The following is a 19,489-nucleotide window of genomic DNA, read 5'->3' as shown; positions in this document are numbered from 1 at the left end:
CCACCCAGTGGCTCCACTGCACTTCACCTCAGAGGGTACAGCTCCATCTAGTGGCCCTCCAGTGGAACTACGCTCAGAACGAGGCCAGCCCTGTTAATACCGCGGTTCTCCACCGAGCAGCCGTCAGCGGGCCAGACAGGGACTCAGCGGAGCTCTGGAGCTGAGCGGGGATATCTGGACCCCCAGGAGCCGAGGAGGACCAGGGGTTACCAGAGGAAGAGGGCGCATGTCGGGTCGACGTGACCCTGCCAGGTCCTGGTCTGTGACCGCCGTCCCAGAGCCTTAAATATCACTGACAGATGAAACCTCTCATTAAATATAACACACACACACACACACACACACACACACACACACACACACACACACACACACACACACACACACACACACACACACACACACACACACACACACACACACACCACACACACACACACACACACACACACAGGTTTGTATTTCTATCCTTGTGAGGACACTCATTGACATAATGCATTTACTAGCCCCTAACCCTGACCCTAACCCTAACTCTAACCACAACACAGCCTAACCCTAAAGAAATGTTTTTGACCTTTTACTTTTTCAGTAACAACAACATGGTCAAGAAAACACTGTTTCTCCTCATTAGGACCGGAAAAAGGTCCCACAAGGCACGTCGTGCAGGTTTTCCTATCCTTGTGGGCTGTGGGCAGTGTGGTGCTCTCTATCACTAAACCTCTGACAAAAGGCCAGCTGCAATGCAAATCGCACGCAAACTGAAGGCAGGTGTGTCAGAGTGAGCAGGAGACCTGGAGTGTGTCAGAGTGAGCAGGAGACCTGGAGTGTGTCAGAGTGAGCAGGAGACCTGGAGTGTGTCAGAGTGAGCAGGAGACCTGGAGTGTGTCAGAGTGAGCAGGAGACCTGGAGTGTGTCAGAGTGCAGCAGGAGACCTGGAGTGTGGAGTGTGTCAGAGTGCAGCAGGAGACCTGGAGTGTGTCAGAGTGCAGCAGGAATCATCTCCTAGATCTTCCTCCAGATCTGGAGTTCGGTTCTCTTCAGTTCCTCATGAGGGGGTGAAGGTGAACGGCGTGAGGTCACCTGAGCAGCTCCTCAGCAGGGCCACAGTCAGGTGTGTGGTGGGAGTGTGTGGTGACGCAGCAGAGACCTTCCTGAGGGACAGCGCCACCGCTTGGCCTGACTGGAACCACAGAGTCTGAGGCAGAGGCAGGTTTATGGCGCCTCACCTGGAGCAGGTTAATAAGTAACAGGCTGCGGCTCTCACTGCAAACACTTCCTCTTCTCCAGCTCCGCGGTGAGCTGCAGCTGTTCTCCACCCGCCCTCCTCTGGCTTCCTGAAAACTGTCTCTGGGCGAAGCAACTGCAGCTTCCACCGGACCTGAAATGTCCAAAATCACAGCTGACGCCTGTTCAGAATAAAACTCCTGACTCTGACTCTGTTTACACCACACTACAAGTGTTTTAAAAAGTTGTTCTCAGTGGCGCTGAGCAGCGTTGTCATGGAAACAGACATCAACAGTCAGTGTGGTCCGTGATGAGAAGGAACCGTTCTGTGGACTCGGTTCATGTCTTTGCTCCAGATCTACACCTGAGACTCTGTCCAGCGTTTCCAGAAGTGCTTTAATCATTTCACTCATCTTAGCTCTGACTAGAACCCCAGTCCAGGACGGGACAGGACCAGGGGACCAGAGGACCAGGGGACCAGGGGACCAGGGGACCAGGGGACCAGGGGACCAGTCCATCTGGTTTTTAGAGTTCTGCTCCTGACAGCCTCAGATCAGATTCAGCAGGACTGAAACAGGCTTCAGGGTACAGGTTCACCGGTTCACCAGGTATGCTGAAAAACGAGGCCTGCAGGCACATTTAGAGAGGAGGAGACCGGTCTGGAGAGGGAGCAGGTCTGGAGAGGGAGCAGGTCTGGAGAGGGAGCAGGTCTGGAGAGGGAGCAGGTCCAGAGAGGGAGCAGGTCTAGAGAGGGAGCAGGTCCGGAGAGGGAGCAGGTCTGGAGAGGGAGCAGGTCTGGAGAGGGAGCAGGTCTGGAGAGGGAGCAGGTCTGGAGAGGGAGCAGGTCCAGAGAGGGAGCAGGTCCAGAGAGGGAGCAGGTCTGGAGAGGGAGCAGGTCTGGAGAGGGAGCAGGTCCGGAGAGGGAGCAGGTCCAGAGAGGGAGCAGGTCCGGAGAGGGAGCAGGTCCGGAGAGGGAGCAGGTCTAGAGAGGGAGCAGGTCCAGAGAGGGAGCAGGTCTGGAGAGGGAGCAGGTCCGGAGAGGGAGCAGGTCCGGAGAGGGAGCAGGTCTGGAGAGGGAGCAGGTCTGGAGAGGGAGCAGGTCTGGATGATCTTGATCCTGTCAGTCAGACTGGTCTCATCCACAGTGGCCTCACCTCATACAAGCCCTGAACACCAGCTGGAGCAGATCACAGCAGCTGGCAGAGACCGCATCAGACCCATCTGGACCTGGAACCAGCAGGACCCATCTGGACCTGGGACCAGCAGGACCCATCCACAATAAGATCAGAGGCTATGAGGACCCATCCAGACCTGAGACTGGAGACCTGCAGGACTCATTCAGACCTGGGACCAAACACTACACATCTCCCATAGGTCAGCAAGACCCATCCGGACCTGGTCCCGGAGGACAGCAGGACTCATCCGGGTCCTCTGGGTTTACGGGCATCATGTCAGGATGACAACAAGGCAGCTGTCAGCGCTGCATCTTCCCGGAGAAGAGCCACACCCACACCGGTGTTTACATTCCCGGCAGCTCCGTAGCGGAACATCCTCACTCCGCGAGTCCGTAACCCGAGAGTCTTTCCCCGCCCGAATCTCCGCCGGACACCAGCCTGCTGCTAGCGGCTAGCGGCTAACAGCTAGCGGCTAGCGGCTAGCTCCATCCCTCATTACACTGCATGTAGCTGCTGATGCTAACGTTAGCCTGCCGGCGGCTAGCAACCAGAGCTAGCTGTGGAACAAAAGGTGTGCGCGTGTCGGAGCGGCGGCCGCAGACAAACACCGGGCGCGTGAGAAGAGCGCTTTGCTCACCGCAGAGTGGGGCCGACGCACGCCGTGTCCGTGCTCTCGATCTCCTGCAGGATCCGTTCGTGCTCCGTTACACACTCCAGCGTTTCATTCTCCGCCATGATTGTTGTGTGTTCGCCGCAGTGCACGAGCGGGTGCACGAGCTGGTGCACGGTGCGCGAGCTCAGCTTCAGAGGGCGCGCGACCACCACCATAATAATAATAATAATAATAATAATAATGATAATGATAGTATATTATTATGTATGTATTCTTGCTTTCAGATAGCTTACACATTTTTACATTGCATAGTTTCATTTAGTGTTTTCTGTATTTTGAAGATTTTGTTGTTATTCCTTCACAAATAAAACTCAGAATTCATATCAGCATCTTAACACTGTGTTGTCAAACATGTGGCTCTGGTCCACAGCGGGGCTCAGCAGGTTGTCGGTTTGAATCCCTGAGATGACAGTTCACAGTGGAAACAGAGGCAGGAGCCGTTCACACAATAAGGTTATTTCTGATGCTGAGGGAAAACTAACCCTCCGCTGCCTCCCTCTAATCTGCTTCCATTGTGTGTGTGCTGGTACTATATATAACTTTTTGGATACAACTGATTTTTGATTATTCCCTCTTTTTTTTTTGTAATTATTGAATGTTCCTCCAGCTCAGACACTGACTGACTGATACTACCGATGAATATCATGTGAAACGAGCCTCCATCATCCCTCCTGAGCGCCACCTTCCTTCTGCCTGCTCGTTTTCCCACACGGCTGCAGAGTTTTACCTCAACGTGGTTCCCAGAGGCAAGTCCACCGATTCCAGCTCCACACAGATGTTCCTGTCCTCTTCTGTCCTCTCTTCATCACGCTGCCTCGGAGGCTGAGGGACAGCAGCATGGACCCTTTCAGAGGACATGTCTCTGCTCACAGTCCGAGAAGAGGAGGCACTGTCAGTGCGTGTGTGTGTGTGTGTGTGTGTGTGTGTGTGTGTGTGTGTGTGTGTGTGTGTGTGTGTGTGTGTGTGCACACACCTGCTATGCTCAGCAGAAAAACAGGGTGCAACAGGAAAACGAGACCTCGTGATTCACTGAACTTTGAAGCCAACAAACCTCGGTTCACTTTCAGGCTGTTTCCTCACCATGGAGCAGTCAGCAGGACGCTCTGCAGGGTCAGACTGAGCGTGTTCATCCTCTCACCACCGCCATGCAGCAGTCAGCAGGACGCTCTGCAGGGTCAGACTGAGCGTGTTCATCCTCTCACCACCACCGGTCAGGAGGACTCATCACATTTTATCTCTGTCCCATCAAACCTGCAAACAATCCTGAAAACAGTGCTGACCGAAGCTATTTGGCCAGATATAAATAAATATAAGAAATTCATCTTTAATTGAAATAATGACCTATTATTTTATGATGTTTTGTTGTCTCTTCACTGCAAGCAAAATGCAGAATCCATCCATCCATCCATCCATCCATCCATCCATCCATCCATCCATCCATCCATCCATCCATCCATCCATCCATCCATCTTCCAGTGCTTATCCAGGACCAGGTCTCGGGGACAGCAGTCTAAGCAGGGATGCCCTGACTTCCTGTCCCCTGACTTCCTGTCCCCTGACTTCCTGTCCCTGGACCTGCTGTCCCCAGATTCTTCCTCCAGCTCTTCCCGAAGTGTTCCCAGTCCAGCCCAGAGACATGGTCTCTCCGGGGTGTCCTGGGTCTTCCCCAGGGTCTCCCTCCAGGTGGGACATGTCCAGAACTCCTCCCAGGGAGGCGTCCAGGAGGTTCCATCCTAAAGAGGTGTTGAGCCTCCTCAGCTGCTCCTCTGGATGTGGAGGAGTAGCAGCTCTACTCTCAGCTCCTCCCTGGTGACAGAGCTCCTCCCCCTGTCTCTAAGGGAGTCCAGCCCCCCTACGGAGGAAAATCATTTCAGCCGCTTGTATCCGGGATCTGGTCCTTTCAGTCCAGAGCTCATGACCAGAGGTGAGGGGGGGAACTTAGATTGACCAGTAAATCGTCTCCACCACGGTGGACCAATACGACTGCATCACTGCAGACGCTGCACCGATTTGGATGGATGGAGGGATGGAGGGGTGGAGGGATGGATGGAGGGATGGAGGATAGCCGGGGTAGGTGTGGAGGGTGGGGATGAGGTGTGGTCAGGCCAGCCTCTGGTGGTGAGAGATGGAGCCAACGCTGAAGAGCAGTAAAGGTGTAATTCTGGGGAAACTAGAGGATGTGGTCATGTGACAGGCAGAACCAATGACATTCTCGTCTGGTTTACAGTGTTCAATATGGAGACGTCCTGCTGGAAGCTTCAAAACGGGATTTCAGAATGCTATGGATGACGCCACGTTAGCCCCGCCCATCTTTATATACAGTCAATGAAGTCCTGGAAGCTGTTTGTCCTCCAGGATCAATGATTCACGGCAGCATATGATCCTGTCAATGGTTCACCGGTTTGATTCCCCTTAGCGGTGTGTGTGTGTGTGTGTGTGTGTGTGTGTGTGTGTGTGTGTGTGTGTGTGCGTGTGTGTGAAAGAGAGAAACTAAGCCTTCCTCATGTACTGGTGCAGTGTAATGCTCCTTTAAATCTCTTGTGTGAAGTCAACATGTTTTGTTAAACGGCAGTGGGAGCAGGCCAGCGGGCCGCGGCCGCCTTACGCAACCACTTTCTACTTCCTGCCATTCTCCTGGAAATGGATTGGCCCATTAGAAGTGTGGATGTGGTGGTTAACAATGAGATCTGCACAAAAGCCCTGACTATGAGTTTCCTTATTGCTCCACCGAAAACAAGAAGTGGGTCACACACACACACACACACACACACACACACACACACACACACACACACACACAGAGCGTAGGAAATGTGTCAGAGTTGCAGGAACACACTCACAGATGGCTCAATGCAACACAATGGAGAAAGAATGTATGTAAAGTTATAAGATGACAGATGCCTGAGTGGAAAATGCACATAAAACACTGTCTGTCTGTCTGTTGGTCCCTTGCATGTGTATATGGTGTCAAACATCAGGCCCGTGGGCCATAACAGGTCTACACCACCAAGAAAATGGTAAATCTTTCAAAGAAAGCGTGAATCTTTAGAGAAGTGGTAAAACGCGGCGCTGCGGCCGAGCTGAGGCCGAGCTGAGGCCGAGCTGAAACCATGACAGCCGGCTGCCGTTAGGTTGAAGTTGCAGCAGTTCTGAGTCCTAGTTGTTGGGTTTGCAGCTGTGTTAGCGGCTCCTGGAGCTGGAGCGCCGAGCGCTTCCTGAGCGGCTGAAGCAGTGGACCAGCCAGCGGGCGAGCGCCGTCTGGCTGGTTCCAGCCGGTCCCCGGCCCGCCGTGTGGAGCTGGGTCTGAGTGGAACCACGGCGTTCGGCCGGCCGCCATTCTTCTCTCGGCGCTCTTCCCTTCCATCCTTTCCTGCCGGCTTCCTGTGTCTGTCCGGAGCGGCGGCTCCATGCGAGCGCTGACCTCCATTGTAAGCCACACTCCAAACAAAGAGGCCGGAGGACATCCTGCAGCAGAGGAAGAGCTGCAGATGTTTCACACAAGGACAAACACACATTTCAGCCTGCAAGCAGCCTCCAGGGAGCTTCAGGTCAGCTGTGTTCAAACCCCGCGGTCCAGAGCGTCGTCCTGATCACATCGACTCTGAACGAGGGGAACGATGATCCGACACGAGGCAGCGGTGAATCCATCCATCCTGAGAGCAGAGGCAGCAGGAGGCTGCAGTTTTACTCAGACGCCATTGTATTTTCATATGAAGCTGTTCTTAAACACCTTTATGAGACACTGCCTCACTTCGTCTCGTGGTCACAGTCTGAACAGAACAGAACAGAAATACTTCCTCGATCACAGACAGAACTTTCACAGCACTTTTCAGACAAACAAACCTCAACGTTACCTTGAGTAATTTCCCTCGAGTCGTTTCAAACTCACATATTTTACCTCTGAACACTAGGTGGCGCCCTCAGCTGGAGGTGAGGAGGAAACTCGTCTGATGAAGGTTTTTATTGAGTTAAAGAGGACCAGGGAGCTCTACTGTCTCCTCTGATCAGTTCACAGATCTAACCCACCAGACGGTTCTATGTGTGGTTAAAGATATTCATTCTTTCATCTCTGAACGTGTGGGTTTGAGCCTGGAGCTCTGCCAGAAACCCTGCTGTGAGCCACTGCGACCTGCAGAGGGCGCCACAGTCAGCCCTCTGCCAGGTGGACAGACTCAGTCCAGGCGCCTGCAGAGTCCAGCTGTCAGACCAGATCCCAGCACAGACCTGTGGTCCTGTTCAGAGCTGCTGGACTCTGGGGGGGGGGGGGAGGGTCTGTACAGGGGGGACGAGGGTGGACAGGGTCCACCTGGAGGACGGAGTCTACCTGCACAATAGAGGACAGGGTCCAGGGCAGGAGAAACAGGGCCTCATGGTGGACAGGAGAGCCAACAGCCTCTGAGAGCTGGAGACACGTCACCGTGGTGGACTCTGGTTCTGACCTCTTTGAAGAGCTCTTCACATCCATACACAAGGCTCTAATGGCTGTTTGAGTACACACACACACACACACACACACACACACTCACACACACACACACACTCACACACACTCAGTGCTCAGCAGACGTGAACCTCTCCTGTCTCCTTCAAGTGGACGTCCTGGTTGGCTGTTGTGTTGTGAGGAGCCACCAGCAGTCTGGACCGGACTGTCTCAGCTGGACTGTGGAGGTCCAGGAGCCGGCGGTCAGCAGGGAGAGTGTGTGAGGTGTGTTCTGGAGGTGTGTGTCCTGGCGGTGTGTGCTCAGTGGAGCGTGGACGGTGAAGAGGTCCAGAGCGGTCTGGCTCCGGCGGCTCCGGTCCAGAGAACACGCCGAGGACGTCCGCCTGGACGGACTCGCCTCACAAAGACAGTCAGCAGGCTTCTGATTCCAACACGCCACGAACGGTGTACTGCTGAGCCGGGGATGTCAAACATCAGGCCCGCAGGCCAAAACTGGACAACAGCAGGCTCCAATCCGGCCAAGACACCAAGAAAATGGTCAAACTTTCAAAGAAAGCTGATTAGAGATGTGATCTGTGCTGTGAGTGATGCTAACCTGAGAGCTAGCTAGCTGCTTGGTGTCAGACTGGCCTCAGAGCCGAGCTGTCCGGCGGGTTTAGAGGACATTCACCTGATTTAACGGATTGGACTGGACTCATTTTCAGTGATAATCAGTTGAAGTTTGGATCAGCAGGTTTTTCTAAAGGCCTGCGGAGGAGCAGGCTGAACCCGGGCGGCTGGGCCTGTCTCCACCTCCGACTGCTCTGAAGGAGAGGTCAGCTCATGTGGCCGGGCAGATTCATCAAACACTGTGAAGAGGAAGTCAAACAAAGATAATGTTCTTCCTCTTCTTCAGCCAGAGGGGCTGACAGACTCCAGTGTGGAGCTCCTCTCAGTTCAGAGACGGACCCTGGCCCTCTTCAGGACCAGGGAACCTTTTCCAGTGAAAACTAAAAACTTGAGCAGCACTTCCATTTCCGGTGCTCAGAGTCATCGGAAACAACTTCTCTTCTCCATGGTGCCCAAAGTGGAACTTTTAGAAAATGCTCCATCTCCATGTAGTCAGCAGGAACTCTGGTCCTGGTCCTGCTCCTGAGTTTCCAAACACCACACTGTACGTCCTCTACATCGTCAACGTAATGTTTACAGTGAAACAGCTGCCTGTGTGTCACCATCGATTCTGCAGGTGGGCCTGGGCCTGGGCCACACCAGTTCCTCGTGTCCAGGGGTGTTCAACCTGCGGCTCTGGAGCCACATGTGGCTCTTCAGTCCCTCTGTAGCGGCTCCATGAAGCTTTCACAGTATGAAACGTGAATGAACAGAACTCATTTTTACTATAGCTGCACACCACAGAACGATTCCTCGCTCTCCGCTCACAAGGGATTCAAAGAAAGGTGCAAGTAAAGTCGGGAAAAATAGCTAAAACCACTTGAAATGGGGAAAAAAAGTGATAGAATATAAAAAAATAAAAAAACCCTGAAATGTCTGGAATTTGTAAAAGAAGAACATAAATATGGTTGGAAAAAACATAAAACTGCTTTAAAAGAGGTAAAATGGTTGAAACAAATACAATTTCAAATTTGTCAACAAAAATGCTTGAAAATAGGAACAAAACTGTTAAAATCAGGTACAAATATAGGCTCAATTTAATAAAATGTTCACAACTCTGAACCCTAACTTCAGAAAATGTTGTTTGTGAATCAAAACTATAACTGAGGCTTCCTGAGCTGCGTTCGCCTCCTTTAAAGGTTCACTGTTCTTTATGGCTCCAGAACAGCTGGACTTGGTGGAAAGTCACAGAAAAGGCTCTTGTGGTCTACAGGTTGCAGGACCCTGGGCATGCGTCACATCAGAGGCCGTTCCAGACGGCGTCTCGGCTGCAGCGCTGCATCACACCGTGGTGAAGTGGTTAGCACCCTCGCCTCCCAGCAGGACGATCATGGGTTTGAAATATGAGCTATGAAGAGGAAACAGTGTCTAGTGACATGGCTTCATGGTGGAAAGAGGCCGGCTGTCTGGCCTCAGAGTGAACACTCCAGGTTGGAGTCCAGCAGTGGCGTTCAGGTACAGAGATGCATGTTCTCCCTGAGCATGAAGGTGTTTTTCTGGTCTGATTTCCTGCTGCAGTCCAGAAATCTGCGCTCCTGAGGTCCCCTGCTGACTGTGATGGCGGCGTGTGTTGTGAAATGGGTTTCTGAGGAATGGGGAAGTGAAAGTCAGACGGAGCGGTGCAGACGCACGGCGGAGCAGAGCTCTCTAATTCCCCGCAGACACATGTGCTCTCAGATAGCTGGTTGTTTTCAAACAGAGGAACATGTGCCTCTGCTGATAGGCAAATCCTCCGGGTGCCATCAGAGCTCCAGCTGCAGCAGACCATGGAGAAGGAGCTCCACTCAGCAGAGATGCCGGAGGAAGCCCTCCAGTAGCTGTATGGCCGGGCAGCCAGGGGCACCGCCGGCGAGGAGGACGACAGTACTGAATCAGCTGGGCTGAACTGGAGATCAGAGATGTGTCCAGCCAGGGAGTCCGGCTGTCTTCTGACACCAGGAACTTCAAATACTGAAAACCATCAGTCTGTAGAGCTGGAAGACTGAGGACAGAGACTGGACGAACCAGAGACCGGTCACTCCACTGAACTGTGACTGATGCTACTCAAACCGTCTCCCTGGGTTCTGTGTGACCGGAGACTTCTGTCAAGTTGCCATGATTGGACAAAACTGCAAGGTCACACAGGATTCATGAGACATGGCCACTTCCTGAAGGATGTTTGCTCCCTTTACTGGTGTTTTAAATGATTCTTATCTCGTATTTAACTGAACATGCTGCTTTTCCCTTCAGTGGAGGAATGTTGAGGTTCCACGTCTCCTGTTGGTGAGACACCAGAGACCAGAAACCTGGATCCAGACCCATCAGGACTGACATGAAACGGTCTGGACTCCACGAACCCAGCATGATTTCTGTTAACCTCACTGAACCCAGCGAGAGCAGCGATGACAGAGAGGATGACCAGGTCTTCCTGTTCTTCAGTGAAAGCGCTGTGGAAGAACGGTGAGCCGACCTCCCGGTCTAAAGGGTCGCGCGGCAAGAAGCTTCTTCGGAGCAGGTGGACTTGGTTTTTAAAAGCCCGGCGGTTTGGCGGCGCCGGCTCGTCTCCTCTGCGCGGGATGTGTCCCTTCTGAAGAACCAGCCCTGGGTCCAGCAGCCGTTCTGCAGAGTTCAGAGGAAGGTTCCTGACTGAGACCAGCACTGGAGGCTGGCTCCGATGCGCCGCCTCATCCTGGCTCCAGGTTTAATGATGAAGAACGAGCCCGAGGCGTGAGCAGGTCTCTGGACCTCCCCGACCAGTACCTGATGTTTGTGAGGAGCCAGCCTCTGATGGAGGGTCGTCACACCCGTCACTGCAGAACCTCTGCTGGTCCAGTCTTCCAGAACGTTTTCCAGAACCGTGGGCTTTGATTCGTGAAGTCACTTCTGAGCCGTCATTTCCAGCTCTTGGCGGCTCGTTTCCCTCCAACTCCTCGTGCTTTTCTTCTCTTACGGAGCTGAAAACAAAGCGGGACTGTGAGGAAGTGATAAAGCGGCACGTCCTGTTGCCCTCGCCGTCTCAGATAACACTTTCCACGGATCAGAGGAACGCGGCGGGCTCGGAGGCCGGCTCACTGCTTGTTTGTCACATCGTCGGAAAACGCCTCGCATTAGCCTGCTGACAGCGGAAAAGTGACCTGAGCGTCTCACTCTTTAGATGTGAGAGAATAAGGTCATCACCGTGTCCAAAGCAGATCTAAACTCTACAGATAGACAGATAGACAGACAGATAGCTGGTCTAATGTGGTTTCAACACTAAAACAAACAACAGCGCCAACTAGTGGACCATGGTGAGAACTACAATGTTTTCAGTGTTGTCGTTGCCGTGGAGACGGACCTGGTTTTCTCAGTGTGTCAGTGTGAACGGCGGTGTTTTCTGGTGTGCAGGGTTCCTGGAGGTGGTGGTTCTCCTCTCGTATTAACTGCCCCCCCCCCCCCCGCAGCCTCATCAGTGTCTTGATCAGCTCGTCCAGCGGCGCTGCGGCGAGGTGTGAGCGGCGGCGGCTGACTGTTGCTGCTGAGGGTTTCCTGAGCGCTCGCCCTGCTGCTATCTGCCGCCAGCCTGCTGTCCTCGGACCTCTTTGTCCCACATCCTCTTTCATGTTGGACATCTCCCAGCAGCCCCTCTGCAGCATTCCTTCATCTATTAATGTCCTTTCCTGTCTGTGTGGCCATCGCTGTTTTTACAGTCATTAGACGGAAACCAAACAAATTAAGGCCGCATTGTTCTGGCCGTCACGCTCCGGCTGGAAACATCAGCACGGCAATAGTTTCCTGAAAGCCCACTTTAATAGGCAGAGGCCAGCAGTGATAGTCCTGTGTGTGTGTGTGTGTGTGTGTGTGTGTGTGTGTGTGTGTGCTGTGCCTTTATCAGGCTGTATGTTCTGTTTCTGGCTGTATTGACCCTCCTGCCCTCGTTTCCCCTCATATAATGACTGCTGCTGCAGCCGAGCCTTGGCTCGGAGGCTCCGTCTTCCTCTGCTGTCCCTCCCGGTCAGGACGGAGACACGGGACCTGAGCGGTCCTGGTCCTGGTCCGGTCCTGCTGGGCTTTCTGAGGGGCCATTTACACCACGGCTGTCCCACATTAAACAGGAAGCTTTCATCGTGTTGTAGGAGATAACGGCGCTCAGAGTCACTGAGAACTCAACACCTGGTCCTGGTCCTGGTCCCGGTCCTGGTCCCGGTCCTGGTCCCGGTCCTGGTCCTCCTGGACTTGGCACTTCTAGAGTTGACAGTCACCCTTATAACAGTCTTCTTCTGTCAGATCTGTGTTTTGTTTTCACTCCATTGATTTTGTGAAAACAGGAATAGAAACACACACATTTGCATCTTAAATCACTTCTTTCCTGAGTGGAGATTAAAAACCGTCTCTCTGCTGACCTGCTGTCCAGCAGGGACACACCGTCACACACTGCCTCTAGAAACCCTCCAAGCTCAAACCCGTCTCCACATCCCGCCAGAGGCTGCAGATAGAGGCCCAGTGTGTGTGTGTGTGTGTGTGTGTGTGTGTGTGTGCAGGTATGTATCGTTGTGCGGTCTGAGTGTACAGTGTTGGATAACGGCTCTTATCAGCCGGCGGACGGACAAACACAGCTAATGGTGTGTAGGGAGCTGCCATCGACCTGCCGCTGCCTCCTTTATGACTTATTTGTGCTTTTTCTCTGATTCCACCATCGATTTTCTCTGGCTGAGTCAACAGAGGCCGGGAGCCCAGCGCTGTGCGTGTCTGACAGTGTGTTACTGTCACATACACCTCTCTGCATACGTGTGCACGTTTTTGTGTTTCTCCGTGTGTGTGTGTGTGTGTGTGTGTGTGTTTGTGTGTGTGTGCACACTCTGAAAGAGCCACAGATCGGAGCAGGAGTGTGAACCCCTGGAGGACGCAGCTGGAAGGTTCAGCGGCGGCAGTAGAACCCTCCACCCTGACGGAGCTGTGTGCTCCGGGCCATAAACACATCACGCGGTGTTTCCGCTGATCCTGCTGCCTCCTCCGTCAGGTTCCCTCCGTCCCGGTGCACTAATGGCGCCGTGGTTCAGTGGGCTGTCTGCACCATGTGGCCACAGCTATTTATTATGGCGGAGCGCTCGGCGGAGGGCGGCTTGTTTGAGCAGCTAATCGCTCAGACGGACTGCTGGTGAGGCAGAAGATCCTGCGGTCCGCTAACGAGCCGGTGAATACTTTTAAAAGCTGCGTCCTCCAGCGGGACGAGGCCTAATTGAAGAGCAAATAGCACAGCTGAGTGCCTCCATGGCTCAGGGACTGGTTCCTCCTTAGCTGCTGCAGGAATGAAGCAGAGAGCCGGCTGTGAGCCCAGCTCCACCCGAATCCACACCCCCGACCCCCGCACCACCCCTGAACCCAGCTCCACCCGAATCCACACCCCCGACCCCCGCACCACCCCTGAACCCAGCTCCACCTGAATCCACACCCCCGACCCACGCACCACCCCTGAACCCAGCACCACCCCCGACCCCCGCTCCACCTGGAGCCCAGCACCACCCGAATCCACACCCCCGCACCACCCCTGAACCCAGCACCACCCCCGACCCCAGCTCCACCTGGAGCCCAGCACCACCCCTGAACCCAGCACTGAGTCCTGGACAGGTTTCTCCTCAGACGGGTTTCTGTCTGTGTACTGAGGTGATCTGGGAAGTCTTCCTACCAGACTGAGTCCTGCTGAATCCAGTTTGGACAGATCACCACTGAGGTCTGCCATCGTGACATAAAGACATGATGAGACTTTTAAAACAACAACTCCTCTTATTGTTGAAAGTCTCAGGAACAGTGTCTGAGAAAGAAGAACCAACTGAAGGTATTTTTACATGAATGGACAGTTTTGATAGAAAAAGCTCTGATTATGAAGCAATGAACTAGTTACTGTCATGACCACTGCTCCACCCGACGAACCACTGTCCCACAGGACAAACCACTGCTCCGCCGGACAAACCACTGTCCCACAGGACAAACCACTGTCCCACCGGACAAACCACTGTCCCACCGGACAAACCACTGTCCCACAGGACAAACCACTGTCCCACAGGACAAAACTGTCAAATCCTCAGGTGTATCAAGCATTTCTTTTTAAAAATCAAGGGGTCGTCCGTCCATCCATCCATCCGTGTGTGTAACATGTATGTGTATTTGTTTTATATAAGATGTTCAACCAAACTGATGGCAATCTAGTAGCAGTTTAAGCTGATGTAAATAAAATTTTCACTTTTAAGCTACTCAGAGTGGGGGTTGAAGCTCCTCTGGGGGGTTTGAGGCTCTTCTGGGGGGGTTGAGGCTCTTCTGGGGGGTTGAGGCTCTTCTGGGGGGGTTGAAGCTCCTCTGGGGGGTTTGAGGCTCTTCTGGGGGGTTTGAGGCTCTTCTGGGGGGGTTGAGGCTCTTCTGGGGGGTTTGAGGCTCTTCTGGGGGGGTTGAAGCTCCTCTGGGGGTTTGAGACTCTTCTGGGGGGGTTGAGGCTCTTCTGGGGGGGTTGAAGCTCCTCTGGGGGGTTTGAGACTCTTCTGGGGGGGTTGAAGCTCCTCTGGGGGGGTTGAGACTCTTCTGGGGGGTTTGAGGGCTCTTCTTGGGGGGTTGAGGCTCTTCTGGGGGGGTTGAAGCTCTTCTGGGGGGGTTGAAGCTCCTCTGGGGGGGTTGAAGCTCCTCTGGGGGGTTTGAGACTCTTCTGGGGGGGTTGAAGCTCTTCTGGGGGGGGTTGAAGCTCCTCTGGGGGGGTTGAAGCTCCTCTGGGGGGTTACTACAACAGCCAGGACTCTGGGCGTGTCGCTGTGGAAAGCGAAGGCAGTGCAACCTTTTATCCAAAGAGAGTTTCTTGGTTTAAACGTAGCAGGTCCAGTGCTTTACATGTTTCAATGCAACCCAGAAACACTTGGCGTCACATCACCAGAGCTGAAGTGGATCTAATGCAAAACAACATGTGTGCTGTGGTTCGGGGTAATGCATGAGTTTCCACACAAAGGAAAAAAAAACTTTCTGTTGGACAACTGTGTTTTATTTTCAAGATGTGAACCTGAACACAGATACAGTCAAGTTGGAATTAGAAATGCATTTTCTGCTTGTCTGAAGCGATATTTGGCTGAAATAAAAAGCAGCGGAGTTTTGTGGCATGCTGACAGAAATAAAGTGTCTCTAATGCCCCTGGCTTTTTACGCCGGTGATTTCATGATGAATTAGCATTTTATGTGAAGTAATCTGCTGTTCCTGGTCTCCTGGTCTCTGTACGAAGTGACTTTTCAACCGTTTGGTAGATCAGTATTTTAGAAGCCATGGGCTCTGTTGGGAAAGAAAACGAATGCTTGAGCTTCGGACTCCTGTGAGGAAACTGCAGGAAAGCCCTTCCTGCTGCTGTTTCCGTGGTGGGGCTGCTAAAGCGGGATGTTCCAGCCTGGAGCCTCTCGTGGCTCCGTGTCCTGCTGTCAGCGAAGCAGACTGGATTAAGTGCAGTAAACAGAAGAACCGGCAGATTAAACGACTCAGTGAATGTCATTAATTACAACACACCACCAGGAACAATTCATCTGAGGCCCAAATGACCACAAAGTATTCCCTGCTGCCAAACGCCCCTTGCTCTAATGCAGGCTTAATGGCGGAGGGCCCACCGCCGCCGCCCCCGCTGCACCCTCACACAGACATTAGTCATCATTACGGCCCTCGGAGGCCGAGCGGGGCCGGGTGTCGTCCGGCTCCGCCACCGGACTCTGTTTGCTCCCTTTCAGCGCCGATCAGCACACGGCCAATTTACCTCCAGCTCCTCTGCGACTCGGCTAAGTGGCCTCACGCCGCCATGAAGACACAGAGTGATGGAGAGCGTCTGTCCGGGACCGCTCCTCATTTCTCACACCGTTCCTCTTTACGTCTTCATTCAGGAAGTGAGAGGATCTCTGTTAATGCGCTCATACAACGTCACTGTTGTTTCATCAGCTGCGTGGTTTTCTACTGTAGGTCTGACTAAACGGTGTGTGGAGGTGTGCAGGTGAATGAGTCCCTGTATTGCATTTTAAATGAAGTACATTCTTGATAAAAGTTAGGCCTCTCAGAGTTGATGGCATAAATCAAGATTAAGCAATGTAGGCTGTCAAAACATTATTTTTATTGTGATTAATCATAGAATTAGGTTTAGGGCTTTTTTTCCATTTGAAAACTGTATTTGATGTAGATATGTAGATATTGCACTAAGCTGGTCTGCATGGCACCTTGTAATTCAAAACGTGGTCAATCATGAGTAAATATAGTATTCCTGTGATCAATCTTTTGACAGCCATAATAAAGGTTAAAAGCTGGAAGAAAAAAGGAGCAAATGGGAGCATTTCACTGCCTCCCCACGTTCAGATACTCAGCAGATCTTCAGAAAAGAGCCTCTGGAACCTGTGATCTGCAGCTCTTCACCCACAGCTCTGACCGGGGAGTCAGAGAGTTCCAGCAGTTCCACGCCGGAAACCCTTCTCCTCGAGTTTCATTTCCAGTGACTCCGAGCTCCAGCATCATACAGTAAACCCTTTATGAGGGAACGAAACGCCAAGCGGTGGCGTCCTCTGGAGACAGGTGTCTCTTTAGAGGACTGAATGGAGGACACATATAAAACAAGAGAGCTGGAGCTCATTGCTGAGAATGAAGGGTGAAAAGTAGCAGTGCAGACATGAACCGAGCGGCTCGTGACTATAGGAAGAGTCTGACTGCTGCACAGTGAGGTGGACCTGTGGATCAGTGGACCTGTGGATCAGTGGACCTGTGGATCAGTGGACCTGTGGATCAGTGGACCTGTGGACCTGTGGATCAGTGGACCTGTGGATCAGTGGACCTGTGGACCTGTGGATCAGTGGACCTGTGGATCAGTGGACCTGTGGATCAGTGGACCTGTGGATCAGTGGACCTGTCACTTTTTGTCCAAATGGAAATAAAAGCTGATAAATGTGTTTTTGTCCACAGTGGTGCTTCTTGTACATTAACTTTAGGAAGACACCTGCTCACATCATTTCTGCTCAAAGACAAGGTTTCTGGTGGGATAAAAGCAGCTTGCAGCCTAAATGTTGCTGGAATATGAATCAGTTTGGAAAAGGAAAGGAAGACAAGAAGCTCTGTAAACAAACGCAACACAACAAGCTGTGGCCAAATAACCTCAGGAGCCTCTGCTGGACTCTGGGAGACGGGCTGCAGTTCTCTTGCGAGCCAACAGGACTCGATGGGACTCCTTCAGCTGGACGGCAGCCCTTACTTCCAGTCTCCACCACCGGGTTCAGGGGTTTCCGCCATGGCTACACCTTAAGACCACAGCTCTGAGCAGCTGCTTCGACAGCGGAGCTGGAGAACATGAAGCTGAAACTCTTCAGTCTGCAGCATGTCGATGTTTCAGCAGAGCATGTTCTACGGTCCTTTCTTTTGTCATTCTCATTCGTAATAGCGAATGTCCAGGCCGTGGACGTCGCTGGTCTCTTGTCCACCTGCTGCTGACAGATGGCCTCATGTCAATCTCTCTGGACCAGGACCAGGGTCTTTCTCAGGTCGTATCAGACCAGATACCTGGTCCTGGTCCTGGTAAGAGTCTCAGTACGTTTTAGCGACTGTATACTATTTAATGTGATTGTGAGTGTAAAAGTAATGTGAGTGAGAGCAGTACAAAGTGTGTATCTTGTGTGTGTGTGTGGGGGGGGGGGGGGGGGGGGGGGGGGGGGCTGGCGACCTCAGTATTGATGTTAGCATTGTTTTCTCTCATTAATTTATCAGCTCAGTAGGGGGGGGGGGGGGGGGGGGGGGGGGGAGGGGAGGGAGATAATGGCTCCATTTGGCCAAGGTCAACAGTCAACACATTCCTCAGTCGTTCAAATATAACCACACATTAACTCCTGTCCACACACACACACACACACACACACACACACACACACACACACACACACACACACACTGAGCTGAGGCTGAACTGTCCGCCCGTCTCTCACAGTAAGCAGGACTGGTCTGTTCTGCTTCAGTTGTTTCACGCTGTTTGATTGAATCTGGGATCGATCCTCAGGACTGTAGCCACTTCACCGACGACCGCCAGGCTGAGTGAACACACACCGCTCCGGGAGGGTGAGCTGGTCCTCATGGAGTCACCGCAACGCCCTTTACATGATGAGAGGCTGAACAGCTCCCGGCTCCCACAACCTGACAGATTTACTGAGAGTGAAATGAAGGCGCTGAGAACAGGAAAACACACCACAGGTTCCATCACTTCAATCTGAACAGTGTGTGTCGGATGGCCTGTCTAAACTTCAGCTATTGAAAATCAATTTCAGCGATTACAACAGGAAGTAAGGTGGAATATGTTTAAAAGGCTGTGGCTACGGCGGTTAAACACTGACGTCTCCGCCTGTTAAACACCTGAAGAGAGAACAGGATGTAGCATCAGAATGAGGCCAGACGTGAAGAACAGGCTGCTGCACCTCAGCAGGCTACACCCTCTGAGGAGGCAGAGAGGGTCACTGCCTGATACCGAGCTATTTCATCATTGTGAGTGTGTGTGTGTGTGTGTGAATTGACCGAATGAGACAGGTACTTTGGAATCGCTCACCCTCCAGGAGTGTGTGTGTGTGTGTGTGTGTGTGTGTGTGTGTGTGTGTGTGTGTGTGTGTGTGTGTGTGTGTGTGTGCGCGCGTGTGAGCGTTCTTGTATTTCTATCCTTGTTGGGGCCAAATGTCCCCACAAGGATAGCAAAACGTGGAACGACGTGCCTTGTGGGGACCTTTTTCCGGTCCTAAGTAGGAGAAACAGTGTTTTCTTGACCATGTTGTTGTTACTGAAAAAAGTAAAAGTGCAAAAACATTTCTTTAGGGTTAGGCTTTGTTGTGGTGTGGGTTAGGGTTAGGGTAAGGGTCAGGGTTAGGGGCTAGACATGAATGGGAGTCAATGGACGGTCCCCACAAGGATAGAAATACAAGACTGTGCGTGTGTGTGTGTGTGTGTGTGTGTGTGTGTGTGTGTGTGTGTGTGTGTGTGTTATCCTCCTACGTGTTGACTTTACCCTGAACAATTTGTGAACCATTCCAGAATGCAGGTCTGGGATCAATGAGTGTCCTGTTGGCGTTCAGATAGTGGTGTGTGTGTGTGTGTGTGTGTGTGTGTGTGTGTGTGTGTGTGTGAGGCCGTTGAACCTCGGCGATGTGACTCAGGTAATGAGAGCAATGACCTGCGGTCTCTGGAGGAGCGCCGCCCTCCGGCTGAGCTCTACAGTAAAGCCTCTGTCCGGCTGAGTGTTGATGGGATCGACGTCTCGACCAATCATTAACTCCCTCTCCTCCACCAGAACGTCCCATCAGCCTGTGTGCAGGAGAGCGGAGATGATAAGCGATAAGTTGATTGTGGTGATGG

At 52.6% G+C, this 19,489-nt stretch overlaps 1 protein-coding gene across 4 annotated transcripts in view; it reads right to left on the bottom strand.

The window, feature by feature from the left end:
- exoc6 (exocyst complex component 6) overlaps nucleotides 1–3,187 on the bottom strand; it is a 24,017-nt gene extending 20,830 nt beyond the window's left edge. For all 4 annotated transcript variants that reach the window (XM_030097965.1, XM_030097966.1, XM_030097967.1 and 1 more), the window contains exon 1: nucleotides 3,037–3,187. In XM_030097965.1, coding sequence (XP_029953825.1) covers nucleotides 3,037–3,134 — 98 coding nt within the window. In that variant the 5' untranslated portion in view covers nucleotides 3,135–3,187. The remainder of the gene's footprint in view (nucleotides 1–3,036) is intronic.
- Nucleotides 3,188–19,489: the final 16,302 nt, after the last annotated feature.

This window comes from Salarias fasciatus, chromosome 8 (genome assembly GCF_902148845.1).
Source record: "Salarias fasciatus chromosome 8, fSalaFa1.1, whole genome shotgun sequence".
Classification (NCBI taxonomy): Eukaryota; Metazoa; Chordata; class Actinopteri; order Blenniiformes; family Blenniidae; genus Salarias; species Salarias fasciatus.
The sequence above is the reverse complement of the archived record's forward strand: the minus strand, read 5'-3'. Positions and strand labels throughout refer to the sequence as shown.